This window comes from Lagopus leucura, unplaced genomic scaffold, assembly GCF_019238085.1.
Source record: "Lagopus leucura isolate 7727_CA_CO unplaced genomic scaffold, USGS_WTPT01 Super-Scaffold_100002, whole genome shotgun sequence".
In the NCBI taxonomy this organism is placed as follows: domain Eukaryota; kingdom Metazoa; phylum Chordata; class Aves; order Galliformes; family Phasianidae; genus Lagopus; species Lagopus leucura.
Window position 1 is genome coordinate 50,810,352 of NW_024962263.1, and position 23,703 is coordinate 50,834,054.

General features: G+C 39.9%; 1 protein-coding gene across 1 annotated transcript in view; it reads left to right on the top strand.

The window, feature by feature from the left end:
• LOC122179230 (chloride channel protein D-like) overlaps nucleotides 1-23,703 on the top strand; it is a 74,120-nt gene that overhangs the window by 42,700 nt on the left and 7,717 nt on the right. Inside the window, exon 13 of the mRNA XM_042869982.1 lies at nucleotides 14,041-14,220. Within this exon, the coding sequence (XP_042725916.1) occupies nucleotides 14,041-14,220 (180 nt within the window). The remainder of the gene's footprint in view (nucleotides 1-14,040; nucleotides 14,221-23,703) is intronic.

Sequence of the window (23,703 nt, forward strand, 5' to 3'; positions counted from 1 at the left end):
TAAATCTTCTCAGTTTGAATAAGCTATGGCACTGGCCCATTGCTTGCTGTCTCCACTGCATTTCTTGAATGCTTTGTCACCTTATTATTTCCCCAAGGAGATGAAACTTCACCATTCAGTCATCTTAGACCTCCAAGATGTGGTTTAATTCCTTGATTTTTTTTAGTTAGACATCCAAAAATCCTGAACACTGACTTGAGGCAACTCTGGACTGATGATCCACCTCTTAAAGTTATGTGATAATTTAAACATTTGATGCCTCACATGTAGTCTTTGTAAGCATTCTAAATCCTGTTACTTTACCTAGCCATAAAAAAAGAAAAACAAAAACAAGATTCATATCAGACAGAAACGACAACAACAACAAAACACAAAAAAACCTCTGTGTTCACGTTCCCATATCTCTGCTTCTTGTTCACTTATGAGCATCTCTGAAACTTTACTCAAAATTCTACAGAAAGGTGCCAGGCTGGGACTTTCCTTTTCAAGCATTTTCCATGCAGACTAAGTTATCTCATTTGCTTTCTATCTTACTGGTCTGCAGCTAACAAGATGCTGTGGGAGCCTGCCTATCTGCTTCTCCAGTCTTTTATCAAAGAGGGACTGTTCCGACTATCTGATTCTTTGCTGTTTTTAAGTTCCACTCTGGGAGTATTCAGACGTCTGTGTGGGATTATTCCACTCTGGGACTCTTCACGTGTCTGTACCCAGCTGTCATTTTGCACAGGCTGTTTCCTTATTCTTGATGGAGCAGCTCAGCTGACATTTGCAACAAACTTATCCTGTCTCTGGCAAAGCACAGGTGCATATGGGGCGGGTTCAGCATCTTCTTTCTTCAATGATACTATTGTCTGAAATCACAAAATATACAAATCATGCACTTCTGATTTCCCCAAACATGACAAGGAATAAGGTCAGCTGTGTAGCTACTGACAGCATGTATTTATCAACAGGTGATAAATGGTATTTCCGTATCCAGCCGGAATGGTTTGGATAACTATCAGCTTGCTTTAGAGGCACAAAAATGGGGATCCTTCTTCAAGTGAAACTGAAAAGCCTTTGGAAAAACAGTGACTAGGTGGTAGCAAGGAGGAAAAATGAGCAACTCTAGAGAACAAGACATATTTATATGTACTTAGCACTCATACTGTAAGAGAGAAATGCAGATCTTCTCATTCCTATTTCTTCAGAGGTGTTACGGATGAAAAGACCTTCCATTTTAGATAATTAGTTGATTCCTCTTCCAGTGAACAACGCCCCCAGGCAGAAGATTTGTTGGATGCTGAAATGAAAAGGGAAAGTAGCCTTTAAATGATCGAGACAAGTAAAATCCAGACCCACAAAATAATTTAACTCCTAACTCCTGTGGAAATAAGGGGGAACATTAAGAAGCTAAATTACGTAATTGCTTGCTTTGAAGACATCTCCGTGTTGCATATGAAACCAGAGGAATTGAGAACCAAGTCCTCCGTGGTTTTCCACTACCTAACTCCTGTGCAGGCACTGGAATCTCTCGATATCTTTCTTCCTACAGAGCAGAAAGCCTTGTCATTTGTTTTCTTAATACTCATTTATATCTGAATTTGCTTGACCATCCTGCAAGTCGTATCCTGTGCCCTGACTGATAAGGCCCCAAAGACAGCTATTTAGTACACGGCTGCTACGGTGCACCATGATTTCCAGCTTACGTCTTACACCACCGTAAACACCCCTCTTATAAAATCTGGTTCACTGGAATGCTCCGAGCTGCTGGCTGCCAGGGAATGTTCTTTAATGAGGGTAAGGAGTACTTGAACACATCTACATCTTGGCAACTCTTCCTGCTTTTTATAAGCTACTATACACTTCAGAGAGAAAATATCTTAGAGGCTACTTTTTAATGGGACAAGTTTACTTAAGAGCTGAGTGGAGCTGGTGCCAGTAGTTCTGTTTTGTTCTAGCTTAATATTAGCCTTGTCAAAGTTCTTATAGCGTCTCCTGGGTGTTTCTATATTGCATACCATATAAAGCTGATTTTGGGAGCCAAGAATTTTGGCTGGAATATATATTATAGTGGTCTCATTATATATTTTTTTAAAGTGTATCAGAGGTGGCCCTGTATTAGAGATCCATGGAGCAAGGGTGATTTTTTCCCTTTATTCCTTCTGGTTTTCTCTTCTCCCACACCGCAGACATTGGATCCCGAATCTGAGCCAACCCAAGTTGGAGGGTTATTTGGAATCCAATGTCCTGGTTTGGCCTGTTACAGAAATCAGTGTAATTAGCAAACTCTTTAGATGAGGCTTTGGATTTTGAAAATCACCAGACTTCAGGGGTGTGCTTTTGGTTTGAGCCTAGTCTAGTAACTGGTATATTAAAATTTCCTCACTCATCTTGCTGACACAAGTGTTCATTCAGAGACTTTTCACTAAGTTGCATGTGGTGCACCCCATCTCACCTCCTTGAAAAGCCAGCGTGTCCCACAGCCACTTGGCACTTTCATCCTCAAAGTGATCATTAAGGGTGGACTTGGCAATGTTTTCTGATCAGAAGGCATCCAGTCTCCCTTTTGTAGAGTGTTTGTGGTAGGAGCTGGATCTTGTTCTGGCTGCACAAAGGAAAAAGGGAGCTGCTGTAACAATGCCATGCTTTGTTTGGGGAGAAGTCTGGCTGCTGGAGAAATGATAGAGGGAAGATGTTGAGATGTGGATGAAATTTATTAAAATTACATGTGGACTTTAAGTCGGTTCTCTGTCAGGCATAAGCAAACATAGCAAAGGACCGTTTTTCATCCTTTTTTTTTTTTTTCTTTTTTGCCTATTCTTTTCTTATGAGCGTTGAGTTTAGCATGATTCCATTACCTGGAAAGCAACTGTACAAAACCATGAAATCCTGTGGCAGGGCCAGATGTAACTTGATACTTTATACAGAGTAGCTGCACTACCTTGCCTTGTTTTTAGCATGGGCTTGGTGGTGCTCATGTGAGATGGCTGAAAGGACTTAGTGTGCCCTCCTGCCCTGCACCAGATCTCTGTGGGAATATCCAGCCTTTCTACCTTCACAGTCTTGGTATTCTGGAAAGAAGCTGGTATTTCCTTGCTTCCTTGTACACTGGTCTTCAGACTGTTTTTGGCTCCAAATTACCCAGAACTGTTCCTAAAAAAAAAGTGCACATGGATTTGGTGTGCATGGACCTATTTGAAGAAGGTTGTCTTAATGTGAAGGAGAGGTGAACTATCAGCTGGGCAGAGTTGCAGGTGTATGTTAACCTGGATACTTACATTACTGATGTACTTCTTGCTCTCTGACAGGTGGTGATGAATGATGCTCTTTAGCTTGTAGATTTCAGATTATTCCCTTCACAGAATTTTGGGGAAAAACACTTAATGACAGTGAATGATCTACAAAAATGATGTAAAGGGCCTTTCAGTTTCAAGCTTCAAAGACAAGAGGCACTGTTTTCTCAAATTTTTTTAATATCAAATTTCATCCCAAATTTAAAATTTAACATGAAGTGATCTCAGTGTCCAAATCTGCATAATGTCTCTTAGAAAAACGTCACATGCAAACAGGATAATAGTATCAATACAAATATTCAGATGAGGCAGAAAGGAAGGCTATGTGGTCAGAAGCAGGAGACCAAGTGGAACTTGCAGTTCTGTTGTCAGATCTGACCGATTTCATTATATTGCTTTGGTCAAAACAATTTTTTCCCCAATTTTCTCAGAGAAATGAGGTATGCTTACATACCTCATGTGGCTTTCAGAATCTGTTGTGTTAGTAAAGTATTGTTAGTTCTTAAAGGAAAAGCCTTGTGAACTCTGGAAGATGATTTTCAACCTCCTCTAATGTTGATTGTTTAATGAATCCGCTATCTAAAGGTACCACATGAATCAAAGTGACTTTATTTACATTGGTAAAACTATACAAAGATGCCCAAGATTTTGATTGCCTTACTGTTTATTTTTAGAGTGGAATCTGAACAAACAAAACAAATCACTCTTCCCATATTACAATAAATACCAGCAGATACAACTCTTCTTCCAAGCCAAAATAAAACTTTCCGACCCTTAGCCATTCCTTTTCCCAAAATGTCCAGATGAGAGCTTCAGCTAATGCTGTGCCACCAATGTCACATGGAGCAGACGAGGAATAAGCATGGAGCTGGCTGAGAGCAAGGCTTGTGATGGCCTGGCCAGTGGCACCCTCCTTTGACACAAAGGGCTATGGGCTGGCTAATAGCTCCCTGCTGACCTCCTGTACTTTGAAGTGTGTTGGTTGTCACTGCAGTCCTCAGAACCCAGTATACAATGCAAGCACGAATATAGGAAAATAATGGCAAGTATGGTGAAGATGAGCCAACAAATTGTCTGGCTGAAATGCTTGGAGGAACTTGTAAATAACTTAGTGTTTACACAGGGTCTGTGTATTTGCATGATTACCTTTTCACAAGCCCAAAGTGTTTTACACTGGGATGTTTTCAGGCTCTGAGAAACTATCTTTTTTGATATGTCTAAAATGTGCAGGCTCAGCTTCTCCTGCATTTTTTTTTAATGAACAATTTATGCTGGATTTCCACCCCTCCTGCAGTATTCAATATGTAAATGGTATGTTATACTCAGATTGCATACTGATCACAATCACTGTGTGCTAGGAAGAAAATGTTTTGAATTTGCAAGTGAATATTGTACTCTGTTGTGAGATTTTTAAGGGAAACAAACTTCTAAGTTTTTTGAAAGAGTGATATTGGTGCAGTTGGGCAAAGTGCTGGGAGAAGATATAGATGCACAAAGAGACAGATCACAAATGGTGAATCTTTAAGCAATTGTTCTCCTGTGGTTTCTGACTCAAGGTACTTCTTTCACCTATCAAAAGCAGGTTCAAAAGTGAATGAGACCACCATGGGGTTGGCAAGCCTGCTGCAAGCATTGGGCGTGCTGTCCCAATGGGCAGCTTAATAACGAGGTTATGGTTCTTGCTGTAAGGCCCACTGGGAGGCAGGCCTCATATGTCAAAGCACCATTAGCAAATGTGACACAGGTCCCTTTGGATTGTGAAGAAGTCTTTCCACAGATGTCTCAGTTGGCACTACAGACTGCTTGATGTTGAGGGAGGGATGACAAATCCACATGGACTTTTGATGTGTTTTCCATTTCTGGGGAGTCCTGTGAAACCAAAAGAAGTTACTACTGCACACTTTCCACTGGAGGAAGTGCACTGAAGCAGCATCTGGAACTAATAACCTGTGTTTCAGAGCTAGCTGTCTGGCAGTGAGTGAGCTACTCCTGCTTCTATAGGACTGTATGCAAAAAATGCATGTAGCGACTTTCGGCTGTGGGAAACAACATGGCTTCTGCTGACATGGCTAGAAGGAGGCTCCCCAATGACTCACCTGGGAGGACAAGCTGCTGCTGACTGTATAGATACCACCACAGCTTTCAGATGTGGTTACACACAGGTGGAGCATGCACACGTACACACATCATCCCCAGCCACTGGATGGGTATTCCACTAATTGCTTGAGTCTGTGCTGGTGTCTGGCCACTGTTGGCAGACGCTGACAGTTTCCACTTAAAGCTAGCCAACCTTACTGAAAATCCAGCTGTGCTGGCAGAGCAGCCAATCTCATGAAGATGTCATTGAACAACTCTTTGAATTCATTCAAAAAGTGATGGTTCTGACTGAAAGCTCACTGAAGTCCCTGGGGAATCCTTGCTGGTTATTGAAATACAGATGTTCATCTATACTGGAGTTGTATTTGGTGTTCTTGAGTTACATGTAAACACATTACCTTTATTATAGTGTGGAGACTGCTTCTGAGTTCACTTTAAGCTGAAATGAATTCTCTTCGCTGTTGATGTCTATGCCACCTTTTCTGTTCTTGTGAGTGTTGCTACATCCTCATAAAAATGTGTTAGGAACTTCTCATAGTGGTTGTCATGACAGAAAGAGCTATGTATTTACAACAAGGAAAAAGCACAAAATAGAATCATGGAAGCTTTAAGGTTGGAAAAGATGTCTAAGATCATCTAGTCCAACTGCCCATGTACTGCCAGAATTTCCCCACTAAACCATGTCACTAATTATCACATCCCCACGTTTCTTGAATGCCTCCAGAAATGGTGACTCTACCACCTCCCTGGGCAGCCTGTTCCAGTGTCCAACCACTCTTTTGGAGAAGGTTTTCCTAATATGCAACCTGAACGTCCCCTGCTGCAACTCAAGGCCATTTCCTTCCATATGGCCTTCTCTGACTGCTTCTTTTAACAGAGATCCTATGGAGTGCTTCTCCCATTAGCTGTATCACGAAACAGACACTAGTTTGCATCTTGAAAAGTGACTCTGATCACTGAGCTTCTCTGCTTCTTTAGTTAATCCTGGAAGAAAGCTGACTGTGATGCTCACCACCTTCCTGGATGTACTAGGGTTGACACAAATGGTGTCATATGCATCTAGTGTACCTAGATCCCTCTGCAAGGCCTCTCATCTTTCCAATAGCACCTTCCAGTTTAGTATTGTCAACAAACTTGGTAAGGATGCATTCGACTCCTGCATTCAGATCATTGATAAAATGTTAAACATGAACTGACACAAGAACTGAATGCTGGAGAAAGTTGGTAGTGACTAACAGTGTTTTATTATGGTTCCTGATATGCTTGTGGTATAAGAAATGGGCTGGTATTTTAAAAATGGGAATGCTGCAGTTTGAGGGTTTGAATGCATTTCCCAGTGCAAGTACACATGGAAGGAGGAGTGCCTTTGCTCAGAATCCTGGTTGTAAGCATCACAAGCTTATATTTACTGGACCGAGAATAGGGTATAATCTGTATCTCCAGATACCAATGTTATTTTTTAATAACTACTTTTATCCATTAGAAAGTGACTGATTCTCAGAGGTACTGACCAATCAGAAATCTCTTTTTTTCATATACTTTTCCATCTGTATCGCTTTAGTTTACTCAGTTTGTGGTCTGTTAGACCTAAATCTCTGTACATAATTTTGACAAAAGATCATCTGATAATCTATCTGGTTATTAAAACATACACTGCTGTCACTGTCCATTCCCAAACATTTTTGAGCCAACATTTCTAACATACTAGTCAGTGTTTTCTTGGAACAGGCAGAGTGGAAAGGCTAAGGTGGCTGGTACAGTACATGAGGGTGGAGGCCCTGAATGAAGCTTTTATGTAAATGGTCTCACAGGAGCTTTCCTCTCTTCTTTCCAGTTTGTATTAGTTTTTTTGGCATACGTCTGCAAGAAACTCATCATGTCATTGCATTTGAAGTGCAAGAGCCAACTTAGTATTTTGCGAATTTCCCTTGGAAGTTGCTTTGCAGTGATCTATCCAGAGATCATCAATTTTCCTGTTTGTTCAGTTATAGGCAAGATCATGAGACGTTTATTTTAGCACACAGTGTAATTGTTTTTCTCACTTTATTCCTATGGAAGTTTGTTCAAAACATTTACTTGAATTTAAATTGCTTGTATTTGTGTCATTTTGAGAAATGACTTTGCTTCTGATTGGATATAATGCCAGGGCAGGCAGAGTCCACACAATCTTAAGATTTCTTTCTTACAAAAAAAAGATTCTTACAGGCTAAGATAATAACTTGGAAAATGCAAAGATAACTGAGTCATTCCATTCTGAATACACTAGTAATAAGTAGTATGTCCACCAGCATTAACGCATAAGACATCAAGACAGCCTACCCTCACCCTGTTTAGGTTTTTCTCTTTGTGTTCACCTATACACATCTGTATGTGCACAAGGACTACGGATACAAGGGATAATGTGTAAATGTGGATGTCTGGGGGGTACGTATTTTGTATACAGGTATTTAATTTATTACTCATTCAGTTTTTAGGAAAATTTTTTCTCTGGTAGGTGTTTACCTACTAGAAGAGAAAATACTGCATAGCTAGATGTAGAGGCATCTTACAGGTCTCTTTGGAAAGGGGAAGGCTCTTAGGTGCGTTGCTGTGCCTGACGTTTTGTGCTGATGAAGTTTATGCAGTATCCCAGAATTGCTCCTTGCTGTACAGCATAGATGCTTGGAATGCAGTGCCACGATCCTGAGGAGGACTGAGGAGAAAATTCCAAGGATACAGGGAATATGAATTCTGGAAAAAATGTACCCTTGGAAATGACTATATGTTGTTTGCTTCTCCCACTTGGTGAAGAACCTGCTGCAGCAATCAGGATGGCTACACACAAAAGAAGGAGGGGGGCTGTACTAACAGAATTTTTAAGAAACATTTATATATGATGACCAGTGGTGACTTGTAGTTCACAATGCAACCATTCAGAGATATATAGTCTCTTCAGAGCCATCTACACATTTCCTGTATGAGGCCTGCTTTACTGATAGCGCTGCCAAATGTCCTTGGTTTAAGGGCATTTACTCTCACTTCCCTGAGAGCCTGGTTACTGTAGCATGCACCCATCTTTGAGATCTTGAGGTGAGGGTTCAGATCCCCAGGGATGAGCTGATTTTGGATCTCCCACATTTCTAGCAAAGGTTCTTCTATAGGAAGAAAATAACAGCTCATGCCCATTGGATGTTGCCCTTCAATAGCCTTGGTGCAGTGACCCATGTCAGACATGGCTCTTTACTAAATCAGGCAGCTAGTTACAATCTCAATTTGTTTTTGGACCTGCACTGTGAAACCTGAGCCAAGAGCTATGTCTTTTGTGTTTTTACCTACAACTCAGAACATGGTGTGCTTGGGGCATTAATTTTTAAGATGCTCTTTGAGTAGCTCCAGCAAGTGACCACACTTACACATAGCTTTATCTGCTTATCCCAAGGTCTGGTGCACAACAGAATGCATTTTTTTTAAAACTAAATGCTCTCCTATAAACAACTCTAGTAGGAGCTATTTTTCTAACATGGTGGCATTTTATACTGACAGTGCTGGTAGGAAAAACTTCATAAGGGAAAAACACAGAAACAAGGTCTTAGCAGAAAACCTACAAACGTCCCATGATACCCCCTCCATTTCTTTTACAAAACACAAAATCTTCCTTATCTGTTTCTTTTCTTTTTCTTTTTTTTTTTTTTTTTTTTTTTTGTTCTGCAATTTTTCAAGTAGTAGAGACATTTTCCCAGCAGATTATGAGAAATCCATTTGTCTTTAGCATACAGTAGTTGCTAAACATATATAACTTTCCAATCCTCTCTGGGAAATAAGTGACAGAGACGTTCAGTTAACCCAAACAACACATTTCACAGTAAGTGCTATGCTATCAAAAGGCCATTGGACTGAATAGCTGAATGTCCCCTCATTTAAGAATATGGAGGGAGCCAGGACCAGGAGATGCTGGGAAGCTTGTCATCTTACAGTCAGTATAAATATTTGTAGATACACTGAACAGAGACTGAACTCTGCCAAACTTCTGGCTCCTGGTTTAACAGAAGAATTCCTCCCTCCATTTAGTGTTCAACTAAAATAAGACAGCAAGAGGCTGTAGGCCTTGTCTGCTGAGCAAAGTTGCACTGAAAACTGATTTTAAATAGATCTAATTAGATGAAAGCACCCTGCTAGCATGAATGCACTTGCATCATTTTACACCATGCTTTACTTCATTTAATTTCCTTTTATAGCAGTTTAAATATTTCAGGGGTTAGCACTGAATAGAGCAAATCAACTTAAAAATTCTGTGACATCCTTTTCCAGAGTAATTGGGTTTCATAGAGCTTTTTTGTTTCCATCTATTGATCTCAGTGACTATTCTGGAGCATACTGAAAGAATAATTTTTTCACAAAATTCACTAATTCACTTGCAAATCTACTCAATTCAGTCATCTGCATACGATAAGCATTGTGTTTGTATATATATAATTCTACTGTATAGTGAGATCAATATTGACATACAAATTTAGGTAAGATTGTGGCGTTTTTTGGTTTTGTTTTTTAAGCCAAATGGCTTATTGAAAAGAACATTGGTGGGTCTATTACTTGCATGTCTTTTTATTACTTAGAACAAAATAAAAACCCAAGAAATAAAAGAAATTAAATGTAAGCAACTTTCAGCCATGTTTTGAGTTTACTCATAATAGGGTTTTTAAAAAGATGTTAGAGAAAAAGAAAGCTAACACTAATAATCTCTATTCATAATTCAGCAGCAGGTCTTCATAACCATGGGATATGTGTGGTACTAAAATGAAAATCATGAAAAAAAATCTGCTTATTTTTTTTCTGGCCAAGTGAAGTGCATTTTAAAAAAAGAAAGCCATAGTCACAGAAAATGCAAGCTAGTAGAAACTGGAACTGAATCTAATCCTAATTCTAATACTTGGTAATGCATTTGTAACAAGGTAAGTCACTGTAATAATCTCCAGCCTGATAATGTTCCTTTTAGCTAACCAGCCTGTCTGCTCAATTGTTCAGGGTTCTCACTCAGCCTAACTGATCTCAAAAAGCACCGTAAACATTAAGCAAACCCCAAAACAAGATCCTGAGAACTATTTATACAAGTTACTGTGGCCAGTCAGGGCAATAAAACAATGGTTTACAAGAAGCCCAAATAAAATTTTGGGCTGCTCTGAGCATGATGGCCTGTGGCAAGTCAGTGGGTAAACACTCTCAGTGCAGAAATGGAGAGATGGTTAAAAAAGATGAGGGCAAGTACATGAATAAATCCAAGCGAGCACACTGCCTGTGTTCTCATGCACCTTGGTCCCTAAAGTATGTTTGAGTTAGGATTATGCTTCTTTCCCTCCCACCACCCTTTAAGTCCTTTTAATCACTTGAAACTTGCATTAAATACAGAGTAAACTCTTTATGAGGAAAGGTTCCCTTGTGTTGCGTGTTGTCTAAGGAAACCTCCATGTTATGATTAGATCTGTTATGGTTAGATCCTTAACAATTTATTTCAGTGGGAAAACTTCCACTGGATTTAATAGCAACAGGGACTAAACTACATTTCCATGAATCACTTTAAGACAGTTTACCACTCAGGGATATTGGCTTCTTACCAAATGACCGTCCTATTTATGTTGTAAAGCACATTTTCTTTGTTCCATGTTATATCCCCAGTCATGGATGTGCTCTTAAAAGGAACCTGAAACTCAGATATCATAACCTCAGTGAAATAGTCTTAATACTATAACATATTACAGTATTGTAGTGAATTACATTTTTGGAGAAAAAGTTCTCACGTGTCCTATAAAAGGAAAATTTACACTGGATCTATTTTAGTAGAGTGACTGCAGCATTGTGTCTCTCCTTGAGGTAAGTCTAAACATGTGAGAAAGATCTACATGATAAAATCCAAATGTAAGTACCTCTTGCTACTCCACATATGAAGGAATTTTCAAAATGATAAACGAAACGTCCTTGCTTGAAATTACATTCTGAAACCAAGGGCTTTGTTACACATGTAGAGCTGTGCAACAGCACTGACGTTCATCAGCTAAGCAAAGTGTCCTTGGGAAGCATTTGGGCATATATATAGGTTTTGCAATATGACCTACCTGCGGGGAGCACTACTGCCCAAAGGGCTGTGAGCAGTTAGCATGGCTGTTGGTGGGGCTATGTGCCTGTAGGTGCCTGAAATGGTTTTCAGCCTTCTCACTGTTAGTGTTCTCCTTCTGGCTCTTCTGCAAGCTTCTTCTGCTGGCTTTGAATTCCAGCTGTTGTTGTAAAGGCTGTTCCTGGCAGAAGTGTGTTGAGTACTCATTTAGCATCAGCTTGAACCCTAGCTGCACAGAAGGAGGAACCTCAGAGCCTATAGTAGGTTGAATGGCGAATGGAGACTCCCATGGTGGGGATGGCTGGAGATCTGTAACTCTTGGCATGAGAAGAATGACTACTTAGCCACGTTCAGATCTGCCAGTGAAGAACAGGTTTGGTTTTCTGACAGTAAATGAACAGGGACTTCTGAGTAGTGACAGCAGCCAGTGGTAAGACATCCAGTGCCTTCTTTTCTTCAAAGATGCTTTGGCCTCATATCTTCCATAAGATAACTGTTTTGCTTGCTTTCCTCTCAGAGCAAGATTATTCTTTACAGTAATAAATGGAAGAGTAATTGAAAGAAATGTCACTGCCAGTGAGCACTAAATCAGTACCAATCCTTGGTGTGTTGTCTTACTCTGAAAAAGCTGCCCTACGATAATGGTGTAGATGGTACAGAACTTCATAATACCAGAAAAAGCCAAGATGACAAAACTGTGTAAAAAGTTATGCCTTACTTTTGTACAAATGGCTGATTTGAGAAAACCTACGGATGTTTCATAGGCTTCTGCAGTAATTTGGAACATTTGCTTTCCATGCAATAGAGCAAAAATGTAAAGTTGTGAAATTGGAAAATTTCCTTACACTCCAGAAACTGTTGTAATGTAGCAGTATTCACATTGTTCTTATTTAGAAATCATTCAGGGTTTGCACATCACATAATTCAGTAAACAGTTACAATTAATCATTTTTTTACACTGTATCCACTGCGCTAGGTACAGTATTTTTAACAGCAATACAGTGTATGTCATTTACAGACAGAGCTTAGGACAAGCGAATACAGATTTGTATTTGGCCTCTAGAGATGGAAAAGAGGAAGAGGACAAACAGTAGTTACTCATTTATGAAAATGCAATTTTCCAACAAACAGCCACAACTGCAGACTTCTGACAATAGCTCATCTTGAGCAGCATCTTTGGTTCCCACTTAGTTCCATTACTTGTAGCGCATCAACTGGTAGTACTCTGAAATCAAGAAATAAAAACAAAAATCATTTGGATTTTTCAGTGTTGTTTTGACCGACTCGTACTAAATACTGATAAACCACTACTCATTTTATCTCAGAAAGAAAATGTTCAAAGAGGTTCATTTCTCCATGAGATATATTCTGGATCTTTGACTGTAATAAGATGATGCTCCAAATCTTCACTGCCTGTAGTCTGTTTCATATAATAGTGCAGGTTTGATGTTATTCAATCCACACAAGACTGTTCTTTCTCAGATTCATTTAAATCCATCTCAGTTTAGAAGAAACTTGTTTAACAGCTGTGCATGTTGATGCCATGTATGAATTGTACTGTCTTCTCAGGTCAGTTGCTCTTAGGCAGGTGGTCACATCACAAAGCATCAGAGTAACTGCCTTGAAAAAATCACCCTGAGTCTCTCAGGGGGAAGGACAATAATTAACAACATATGGAAATAGTTGCTCTTACCACAGGGATGAAAGGTACATTGGTAAAACAGGATGTGGGCAAATTTATGTTCCAGTTGTCTCTGTCTGTGGTTTGTGTCAGCTTGCGTCTGAACAGGAGATTCTGGCTTATGATGTGTCAAGATAATCAGAATAATTAATGTATTTTTGAAAAACAGAAAGTATGAAACAAGTCTAAAACTAGAGAACTTCACTGACTTCAGCTGTCAGAATCTGGTTTACTGTAATTCCGCAGAAATTATGGCTGAATTTTGCAGAAAGTGTGCTTGTTTTTCACCTAATCCTGATGTCAGAAGCAGGGGTATACAAGTTTTTCAATTTATGTATGTTCACATTTCCTGAAACTTTGCCTGGAACCTGAAAAGTGTTACAAAATATTGGAAAAAAAATTATTCAAAAAAAATGTATTCAAAAAAATGAATACAACATGTAAGAAAATTTTGAAGGGGTTGTCTTCCTAAATGTTACTGATGCAACAACAAATATTACAGCAACGAGTGCAAGGCTGAATTTCTCCAAAATGCTGAATATTAAACTATTAGGAATCAACCAGAATTCCAGAAGATTTCAGTTCAGATTAAAGATATATATATATGTATTTAATAAGAGAAGCCATGCAAATTCATAAGTAACTCTTACGATATTCTAAGATGACCATGTCGTGCATATGGTTGAATTTATCACATTTCTCACACAAAGAAAGGCAATGCTTGATAAGGGATTTTATTGAGTAATTATATTTTTTAACTTGCAAATAAAGCAAATTCACTTCCATCTTGAAGTAATTTACTAACAGTTTATAAACTCATCAAATGCTAACATGGTACAGCATGCTTCATTTCCTGTTTACTTACTACATGATCCTTCGTCTGTCTGCTTTGTGCCTTTCAGGCTGAACCTAGAATTGTTCTCTGCCAGGGATGTCATGGAGCCTCACGTGAGAGTCCTTCACCTGAAGGAAAACATTGCCTTCTTGGCTTGGCTTCTTGCAAGCACAAGCCATGGTGGATTCCCTGTGGTTGGCGGGACCAAGTCAGATCAGGCACAGGTGTTTCAAGGAACCATTAAGAGGTAAAAATGCTATCAAACTGATGTTATGCGATGTTTATGTCTATTTTTATGTCTTTTTTCTTAAACATCTGCTTGTGAAGAGCACATGGGATGAATATGAAGCTTGTTTCTACTTACTTTAGCATGAACAGCAGGTGTCTTTTTTAAGAAAAGACTTTGAAAAGCTTGAGGTGCATGGCTATCTATTTCATGAAGGATTTATTGAAAAGTATCAATAAAATGATCTTATAAGAATTGTAGAAAAAGGGAAAATTGTACTTCAGAACATTAAAGTTTCAAAGAAACAGTAATTTTAAGGGATTTGATTCTAGTGACTCATGAAATGTCCTATGTCAGTTCAAAGTTGGCCTGTTCTTCTGTTGACTTTTTTTTTTCATTTTTTTTATTGTATGCTTTTAAAGGAGATAGATTAATGTAAATCATATCACAGACAAGATAAGCAACAAAGTCACTAAAAATTTCATGCTGCGTAAACAAGAATTAGACTATAGGAATTCTTCTTACACTGGGGACTCTCAAAAGGCATATAAAATATCTTGATAAATGAAGTATTGCTGATACTGTACATTATATGCAAGAATGATTCTATTCTTTCACAAAGGAGTCTTAAGACTGTTCTTTGAGCGGTCGGTCAGGAGTGGGAGAGGCAGTGACTAAATTCCCACCTTGAGTATCCTAGAGGAAAGGAGAGGATGCATGCACAACTGCTTCCTAATAGGAGTTCACATAGCAAAGCCCTATGAATGGTACTTCCAATAACCTTAATATGAATACATGGTGTCTTCTGTGCTAAATATTCATAGTATTCTAACATGTTCCCTTGTAGAGAACGTTTTTCACCCTTAATTGGGAAGAAGTTGGTAACTACCTAGATAAATGTATTTTCTTCTATTGATCTGGATGGGGAAAAATGTTATCCACGTATCATGAGTGGAAATGTGACTGCGACTTGCCTCCTTGCCTGTTTTATAGCAACTTTTCAAGGATGAACTATTGACAGCTGGACCACATGAACCTATCTCGCACATAGCTCCATGGTCAGCAGAAATTTTGGAGCATAAAGATAGAAAGTGGGTGAATATTTAATGAAGCCTGGGAACTTTGCATGAATCTCTCAGAGAAATAGTGGCTTGAAAAGAGAAAGTTGTACAGTGCAGACTGTTTGGGTTGTAGTGGCCTGAAGAAGTAACATCAATAATTGCAGTACCATATACTTGTATGTGGTATATACTCTTGTTCCTTCACGGTGATGCTGTCATAAATGCTAACAAGAAATGTGCTGAAGTGCTAAAACTTCAATTTCAGATTGATAGTCCGCAGTGTGCAGCAATCTGAAAATATTATATGCCATCTAGTAGCACACTTGTTTAGTTCTCAGCTGGACTCACCAATAAAACACATTAACAACAGACCAAGCCAAAGTCTCTTCTAAATTGAACTGATAATCTTATAATAATTTCCTCATTAATTCAGCAAATTACCCGGTAGTGAGAGTCTCAGGCTGCTGGGGGGTACGCTGAGTTTACACAAATGCTGTTGTGCTTCTTAATGCAGAGCAAAGTTGTTGAAGCAAACAAAAAAGAGGGGTCAAAAGGATGATCATGAGCACATGCTAAAAAGAGGCACTTTTAGAGGCAATCTGATGCTACCTGACAATTCTGGTAAGCTTGTAGTTTGCTTCATCCCCAGAACTGCATTCTAACAGAATGGATTCAGAGAGAGGGGGTGAACAAAATAGTTTTTCCCCTGGCACTCTCAGCATGAGTGAGCTGTTGTTAGACTGTTTTGAAGAGAATCAAGATAGCATTTTAAATAGTTGACAAAGTAGCAGCAAATGTGAGCGTTTTTTTTTGTCCAGTCCAATGTTTATTACCCGCACCAGTGAAACCCATAGTGAATGGCTGTCTGAGAGCAAGCACTGCAATCTGGCACGCTCTGTCAGCACCCTTCTCACCCACCATGTGTCCAGCTGCCTGAGAACTGCTGTGATGAGGTCTGGGTGCCTTATTCCCAGCAGGGAACATGGGTAGCTTTGCTGTTCTGCCACGGTTCCTCACCAACTCCAGGAAAGGAATTTCTCTGCAGCCAGCCTCTGAACCAAGCCTCCAAAAATGTGATTTGTCATGGAATTAGTGTATTCATAACCATAAGTAGCTAGGATTTGGTTTTCCATCTTACTCATAAAATTACAGCTCCTGTGGCACGTAACTGCTAAGATCAACATGAGAAATGCTGTGAACTCCTTAAAGGAGAATGGTGTTGTTTATTCTCTTACTGCATGGGATCCACTGCAATCCCATGTGAAGGTGACAAAGCCACAGACAGAAAATTTGTTTTTCCATCTTATACATCAACAACGTTCAAATGGAGAAAATGTAGTTTGCTTGGCATGTTTTAAAAATTGCAGATGGGGGAAGATCCAATAGTATTTGCCATTATGCTTTTCTTGAGAGTTTCCATGGACGTTGTTATTGATTCTTAAATGTTTGGTTTTTTTTTTCTTCTGGCACAAAAACATTGGTATTACTTTTAAAAAAAGTAGGGGCAAGGAGCTAAAGAAGGAAAAGAAGCGACCTACCTAGAAAGGCTGCAGGAAGGCAACAACAGCTTGTATTTTTTTCATACTGTTTCACACTTCTGTGTATCTCTGTACCATTTCTTGTCATAAAATACACATGGATGAAACACTGAAAATTTTACTGAATGCAAAGTTCATTTAGTACCTGCCTACACCTCCAAACTGCAGTGATGTGAGTTGCTGTACAGGGACAGAGTGTTGTTATGTTAGTGTAATGCATATGAATGATTTTGACTCTTTTTTCAAAGGGTCAGTGTCAGTTCTTACAAAAGCAAGGACTGAGGCCAAGGAGTGTTGGCTGGGACTTGTGTGAGCCTACAACTGCATCTCAGTGCTGGATTGAGCAAGCACCCAGATATTCCAATTTTGTTTGAGATTATAAACAAACAAAAACCTTCAAGCCCCGCATAACGGGGCCAGACTTTTCTCCTAGACTTTGTGATCTGGATGGTTATCCACTGGGGATTAAGGTGAGATCACCAAAGGTGAGATCATTTTACATGGATAACCTAAATCTGAAGCTGTTATATTCCTCAACTGAGTAAGCAGTAGAAAATCAAAACAACTACTAACAAAAACTCCTTGGCTTTAAAATTGTTAAAGAGGAAGCAAACTGTATCTGAGAAGCAAGTTTCCAAAACAATGATCTCCTCAGAGTAACTCTTTTGACACTATGCTATGGACCGTGCTGTGTGCATGCCTGGGAAACCATCACAGAATTTGGTTTGAGGAACATGTGGCTGGTGAGCTAGATGCACGGCATTATTAGGGATGCTTGGCCTGCTCTGTGCAATGCAGCCTACTGTGTGCAATGTGGGGAAATGCACCCTCCTCCTCCCCCCTTCATTTCTCCCACAGCAATGATGGTTCTTCAAAATGAAATGGGCAATTCATTCTCTCTGCTGCTGAAATGCATCCCCTATCTATTCCCAGCAATTGCAGAAAGGGAGCTGGGCTGTTAAGAAGGTGCTAGCCTGGAGTCTATTGAGTGCTGTGTCATGGCTTATGTTGCTTGCTCTCCTGGCTATGGTGGCAATTCGACTCACAGTGGAACTCATTCTTTGGAGAGACCTGAGGACAGGAGCACTGCCTGACTGCCCTGAACATTTCTGCCTGGGACACTGTGTGAGGCTGTCAATACATACTGAGGAATTGCCTAGGAGGTCCCCTGTCTCATTTGTCTTGGCTGCTCTCGTATGTGGCTGCACATCCTGCTGCAGCAGGAGAAGATATTTCTGCCTAACTTCTGGGAGAACTTAGTTTTTCTAGGGGAAAAAAAAGAACTTCTACATATGTTACAATGTAATGATGTAGAGCTGTTGTGGGGCAATGAAATGATTCTGTTGTGTGAACAGATTAGACACATCATCACTTGTGTTTTGTTGCTCCATTTTCCTTTGCCAGAGGTTACTTTATAATGTAAACTACCATAAAAACTGAAGACATGGAGGATTTGTGGAGGAAAGCTATAGGTAATTCACTGATTTTTCCCGGGCTGTGGACACAACTGGGAAATAACATGGGGGGTGATGGTACCTTGCAGTCACTGATGACATTTTTGCCACCATGCTGCACAACCTCCCATGTATGATTGCCTCTCTCCACATGCCCTTGTGTCACTCCTGTCCTCTATGACTTCTTACACCAAAATGGATAATAATTTGCTGTCTAGATGTTTGTTTCTAAGGAACCCTTCTCTTAAAGTATTTAGTTTCCCCCAGTAAATGATAGATGCCCCGTTGTTCCCAGAGACCATTTCAGTATCAAGTGGTTTAATTGGCTTTAACTCACTTTTTCCAAGGAAAAGGAAGAATTGAGATTTTCTGTGCTGCAGTTTAATCCTCCCAGCATTCACTGAAGAAAAACAGGTGGATGTTGGTGGCTTGTTAGGCCAGTGTCAGTCCCTTCTTTTTCTTTTAAGGAAAAGCAGTGCAGAGAGGCAGAATCTGAGTGCTGCCTGGCTATGCTAATTTCTGCCTAGAACACTGCTCTGATACAGTTTGCCTGGAAAGACTGTTGGGTTGATGAACACAACCAAGTAGCCCATCAGGGAATGTTACCATAGCAAATAAGCCATTTTGTTCATGCTTGAACCTCTCAGATCTCCACTCACAGCTCCCCTTTTGTAGTGCTCAAGCCTGGGTTCCTTGTTTTTGCCCTTGCACTACACAGCTGTTAGCCATTACTCTGCATTTTGTTTGTCTATCTTTTAGATGAAGGAATATTTTTTTTTGCTTGATTTAGTTTGATTGGGAGAAAGTAATTATGCAGAAACCACAATATCTCTGACCATAAGCAGACTGTACAGAATAAATATATCTAAGCAGAAATGGGTAAAACGTGGTTTTCTGCTACTTCTGTACAGGATGTGACATTTCTGGCATTAGGCCTACATTTCTGTGTGTATTTTTTCACCTAGGAAACCCTATTTCTTCCCACCCATCAAGTTTACTGAAACTTCAGCATTTGTGGCTGATGAACATTTTCATTTTTATGCCAAAAAGAAATTTCGACAGAAATATTTTCAGTAAAGATGTCAGAAATCCTTGTAGTTTATCATGTTCATTTTACCTGTGCTGTTATATTACAAATTTTTATATGCTAAATGGGAGTGTATTTACTGTGTAACTGCTTTCCCCAAAGTAAGTATGTCTGTTACAAGCGAGGTGTGTGAAGTGCCCAATTCCTGCTTTCAGAGGAAAGCTGGGTATCTAAAGAAGTAGAATGTAATGCTCTAAATCAGAGAAGAAATGTACTCAAAAGCTGTGGGCTTCTTGTAGTTGAAAAGCTAAAAAAATGTGGATTTTCAGAAATGCACTGTTATCACCCTTCAGTGCCTGAAAGCATGGTTTCCCTTTTGAGGACGTTTTAAAAAGGCCTACCATGCTGTAAAACAGATTTTATTTGAAAATCCATCTTATCATAATATCCTAGAATGGTTTAGGGTGGAAGGGACGTTAAAGATCATCCACTTCCACCCCCTACCATTTTCAGCTAAGGCCCAATGGCCTCTGGAGGTCTTTCTCGGAGTGGTGAGCTGGAGGCCAGTCCCCGTGTGCCCAGTCACAGGAAATGTGCTTGTGGAACTCAGGAGCATTGCTGTGATGGTGGGCATGGGGACAGTGGGCCCAATGGAACAGTATTGCTCCCAGAGAGTTGAGTATGAAAATTCACTCTAGCAATCCTAAGAGTACTAGCAGGAGCATGTAGAATTACGTCTTCTCTCTTCAGAAACTTGGGGGAGTTGTTAAATCTTCTCCTGATCAACAGCACGCTCCCTGCTCTTGTTCCTTCTGGCTGAAAGCATGACACCTTTGGCAGAGCCGAGCTGCACCTGAGAGGAGGGTTTCTGGCTCCCGTTGGTCCCTGGACCAGAGGCAGAGGAGCTACCAGTGGAGGGAGCCAAACTACATTGCTCTGTGCAACGTAGATTTGCTGCTGTTCTTGCACTTTCTGCTTCCTTTGTGGCAGGAGGAAGCCAGGTACAGAACACATCATCCTCATAAACCTCCTGCCTGATGGTCTCACTTTAGTTTCCCAGCTTGTAAACTGGTCTGAGAAGGGAGACGCTTTGCTTTCCATGATCGAAAGACATGGTGGAGCAGCTGTTCCCAGTAACAATAATGACACTATTGCTGAGACAAACATTTTCATGATGATGCATGGGAACACTAAATCCAAACCACATTGTTTAGCTAATGCATGCTTTCACTCCACTAAAGGGGAATGTCACATAACTGAAAGTAAATTGAAGAGATCAGAGTTTAGAAAATATGACAAAGTTGAAAACTTAAAGCTGTATTACACAGTAACATCCTTGAACAGAGAAATCATTGATCCAAAGTAGTGTGTGTATGCGTATCTTATGGCAGCTTATTAGGTATGCCATGCCTCTGGTCAGTGCAGTGAACAGAAACCCTTGTGAGTCAGGAATGCGTTCTGCCAAGCATTGCAGTAAAACCGAGTACAGCATATTGATATGGGTGTGGGAAAGGAGATACAGCATTGCAAACTATTACAGACATGTCAGGCTATAGGTGCTGGTTCTGGAAGTTTTCTTTAGTCTGCATTCTCAATTGGGACTAATGAAACGCTATTCTCAAGGTGTGTGCATGCACATGTGTGCAAAGTCCATGCACACTTGTTTAATAAGGCAATACATTTATTACTCTTAGCAGGCGAGTAAGTATAGAATCATAGAATCATTAGGGTTGGAAAAGTCCATTAAGATCACTTAGTCCAACCGTAAGCCCATCCCCACCACCCACACTAACAACATCCTTCAGTGCCACATCTGTATGTTTCTTCAACACCTCCAGGACAATGACTCCAGTACTTCCCTAGGAAGCCTGTGCCACTGCCTCACCACTCTTTCTGAGAAGAAATTTTTCCTAATATCCAACCTGAACTACTTGCTTCCAGTAAACAATGCAATGCAGCAGCTTAGGGATAAATGGAACATTAAAGACAAACTGGGACCTGAAACATTCAATACAAAAATTTATTACTGAGGTTAGCGATATCTGCTTTAGTATGATGACAGAATTGCTTGAACTTGTGAAATAACTGCTATAGAACTGAAAGCCTCTTGGAGAGCCGTTTCCTTCAGGCTCTGTTATGGAGAGGTTGCTAAGTTTAGATCTCAGGAATCCTAAGTTACCCAATCAAACACAGAAGTCTGCAAAGTTCGTGCAATATAAGAAGATAAAAATGAAGTTTTGTTTCATACTGCGAGATCACGGACAGCTGTCCCCCTGCCTCCTCCCCGTGCTCTTGCTCTAAATACTGCAGAATGGTGATTCTACTCTGATTAAAGCTAGAAACACTACCATCAGTGGTTCGAACACAGCAAAGAAATAAAAAAGGGGAGGGTAAAGCATTAGCAACCTGAATGCTCTTTTTAGGTTCAGGCTAGGGAGCTGACTGCAGTATCAAAGTGCTGGTGCAGTGGTTTTCATAGGAGAGGGTAGGGTCTGTCAGCATGTTTGTTTTTACTGCTTTTGAAAAGCTGATCCAATTCATTTCAATGAAGTAATGTACAGTGATCTTGTCTATTAAAATAAATAGAATCCAGCACTTTCAACAAAAGCCTTTGACGTTATGATCCTCCCATGTATTGTCAGGGTTCCTGGACGCGAGTAGCATAGATGGAGGAAGGTTTATAGAGTCTGTGGCAGTGATTTTGTTTTGTATCTCAAGTGCGAAACCTTTCTTCCAAAGAGTGGCATTATACGATACTTTTAAAATTAGCAGGCCTGTTTTGCCTTGCCAGTAATTGTGCAGGTGCTGTAGGACTTTGTGACGGAGCCTCTTGGTGAGAAAGCTGGAGTGCTGCAGAGGCTGTGTGCTCACTCAGAGAGCCAAATTAAAAACGTATGCAGCCTCGCTGCAGCATGTGGGTGGCTTTTAGGCAAGTGCAGAGCGTTGTTGAATGTCAAAATCAAATATAGGCATGGGGAAAACTGTTGTGTGAATGGAAAGTCTGATCACATACTTGTCCTGTCATTTAAATGCATGGTGGGTTCCTCTGGAACTGAAAATCTGCCTGGTAACAAGCCAACTTGTACAGAAATACAACTCTGAGCCTGTTTTCATAACTTTTTAGAATCTACTCTTTTTGAAGGTTTGAAAATAAGTTTATATTTGCAGTTTATTTACAGCAGCCTTTGCATTTTCATATAGAGGCCTGGGACTTACTGTCTGCTCAACTCACCAGGATGATGGTATCCATAAAACCAGACAGAAGGCAACTTAAGTAATAAGCATTAACCACAAAGCACAGCTCTGAGGTAGAAGAAATGCCTCTTATGTAGATCTGAAGACTGAGGCACAGAGATTAAATATTTATTCAGCATCATTTGAAAGGCAGTGGGGCATAGACAGGATTTGATTTTAGCTCCGGACAACCTCAATCTAGTGCTTGATAATGACCTTTTTATCAGCTCATAGGTTAAATGCCAAGAACTCATGCAAAGCTCTTTCTTGTTTTGAAGAACCAAACGCATGAATAAACAGTAATGTTTTAGGCTCCATAGCCTGAAACAACCCTGAGGTGTTTTTAGCATGTGAAAAATGAAGTCGTGGATTTTAAATCAGTTTCCTGTATAGATGATCTAGTTCTTATCTACTGTCTTTCTTGTCACATGCAAGATACTTTTAAAAACTCTTTAGTAAAGGTACAGTGATAGTTGACGTTAGGAAAAATGTATTTAGCATACTAACATCTGTATTACCAAAAACATAAGAACAACAATTATTCTTAAGTAGAATGTATATTTTACAGTTCACATGAGAGTTTTCTCATGTGTGCTGTTGCAAGTGTTGCTCATTTATGTGAGAACTTCTCTGGGAGCAGAGCAGCAATCAAGCCCTGCAAGACCTTCTGAGCACTCGCTGCTGTGAAAGTTGGAGTTGCAAGATGCTACCAGTCAGGTATGAGGACGAGGAAAGAATATGAAAAGTTTTAGGGTGTCATACTCTGCCACATCAGTATGCAATTTATTGCTATTTGTTACTGTTCTATTGTCATCTTTTAATTTTAATCAATCAAAACTTCACAATAATGTAATTGGGCTTTTAAATATGTCTGGGAGAAGCTCTGAGAGAGACGTGCATTTTTTTATATATAGAAGAGAAATTTGTTCCGTTCTGGTCAGAACGCATTAATTGTTGGTCCCTGCTAAGCTGGATATTCGCCAAAGAATAAAAGCTCAGGAATAAAAGCAAAGCAGTTACCTTTAGTGGATTAATGTAGGAGAAATAAGATATTTCAGGTTCTTTAATACCCCCTCCTCCCTCCGTCCCAACTGTGTAGCTGTTTTATCCATTCAATATGGGAGAGTCCTGCCTTGGATGCTTTTGGCAGTGACATCACCATTTAATCTTTCTTCTGTTCATTTGCAGCT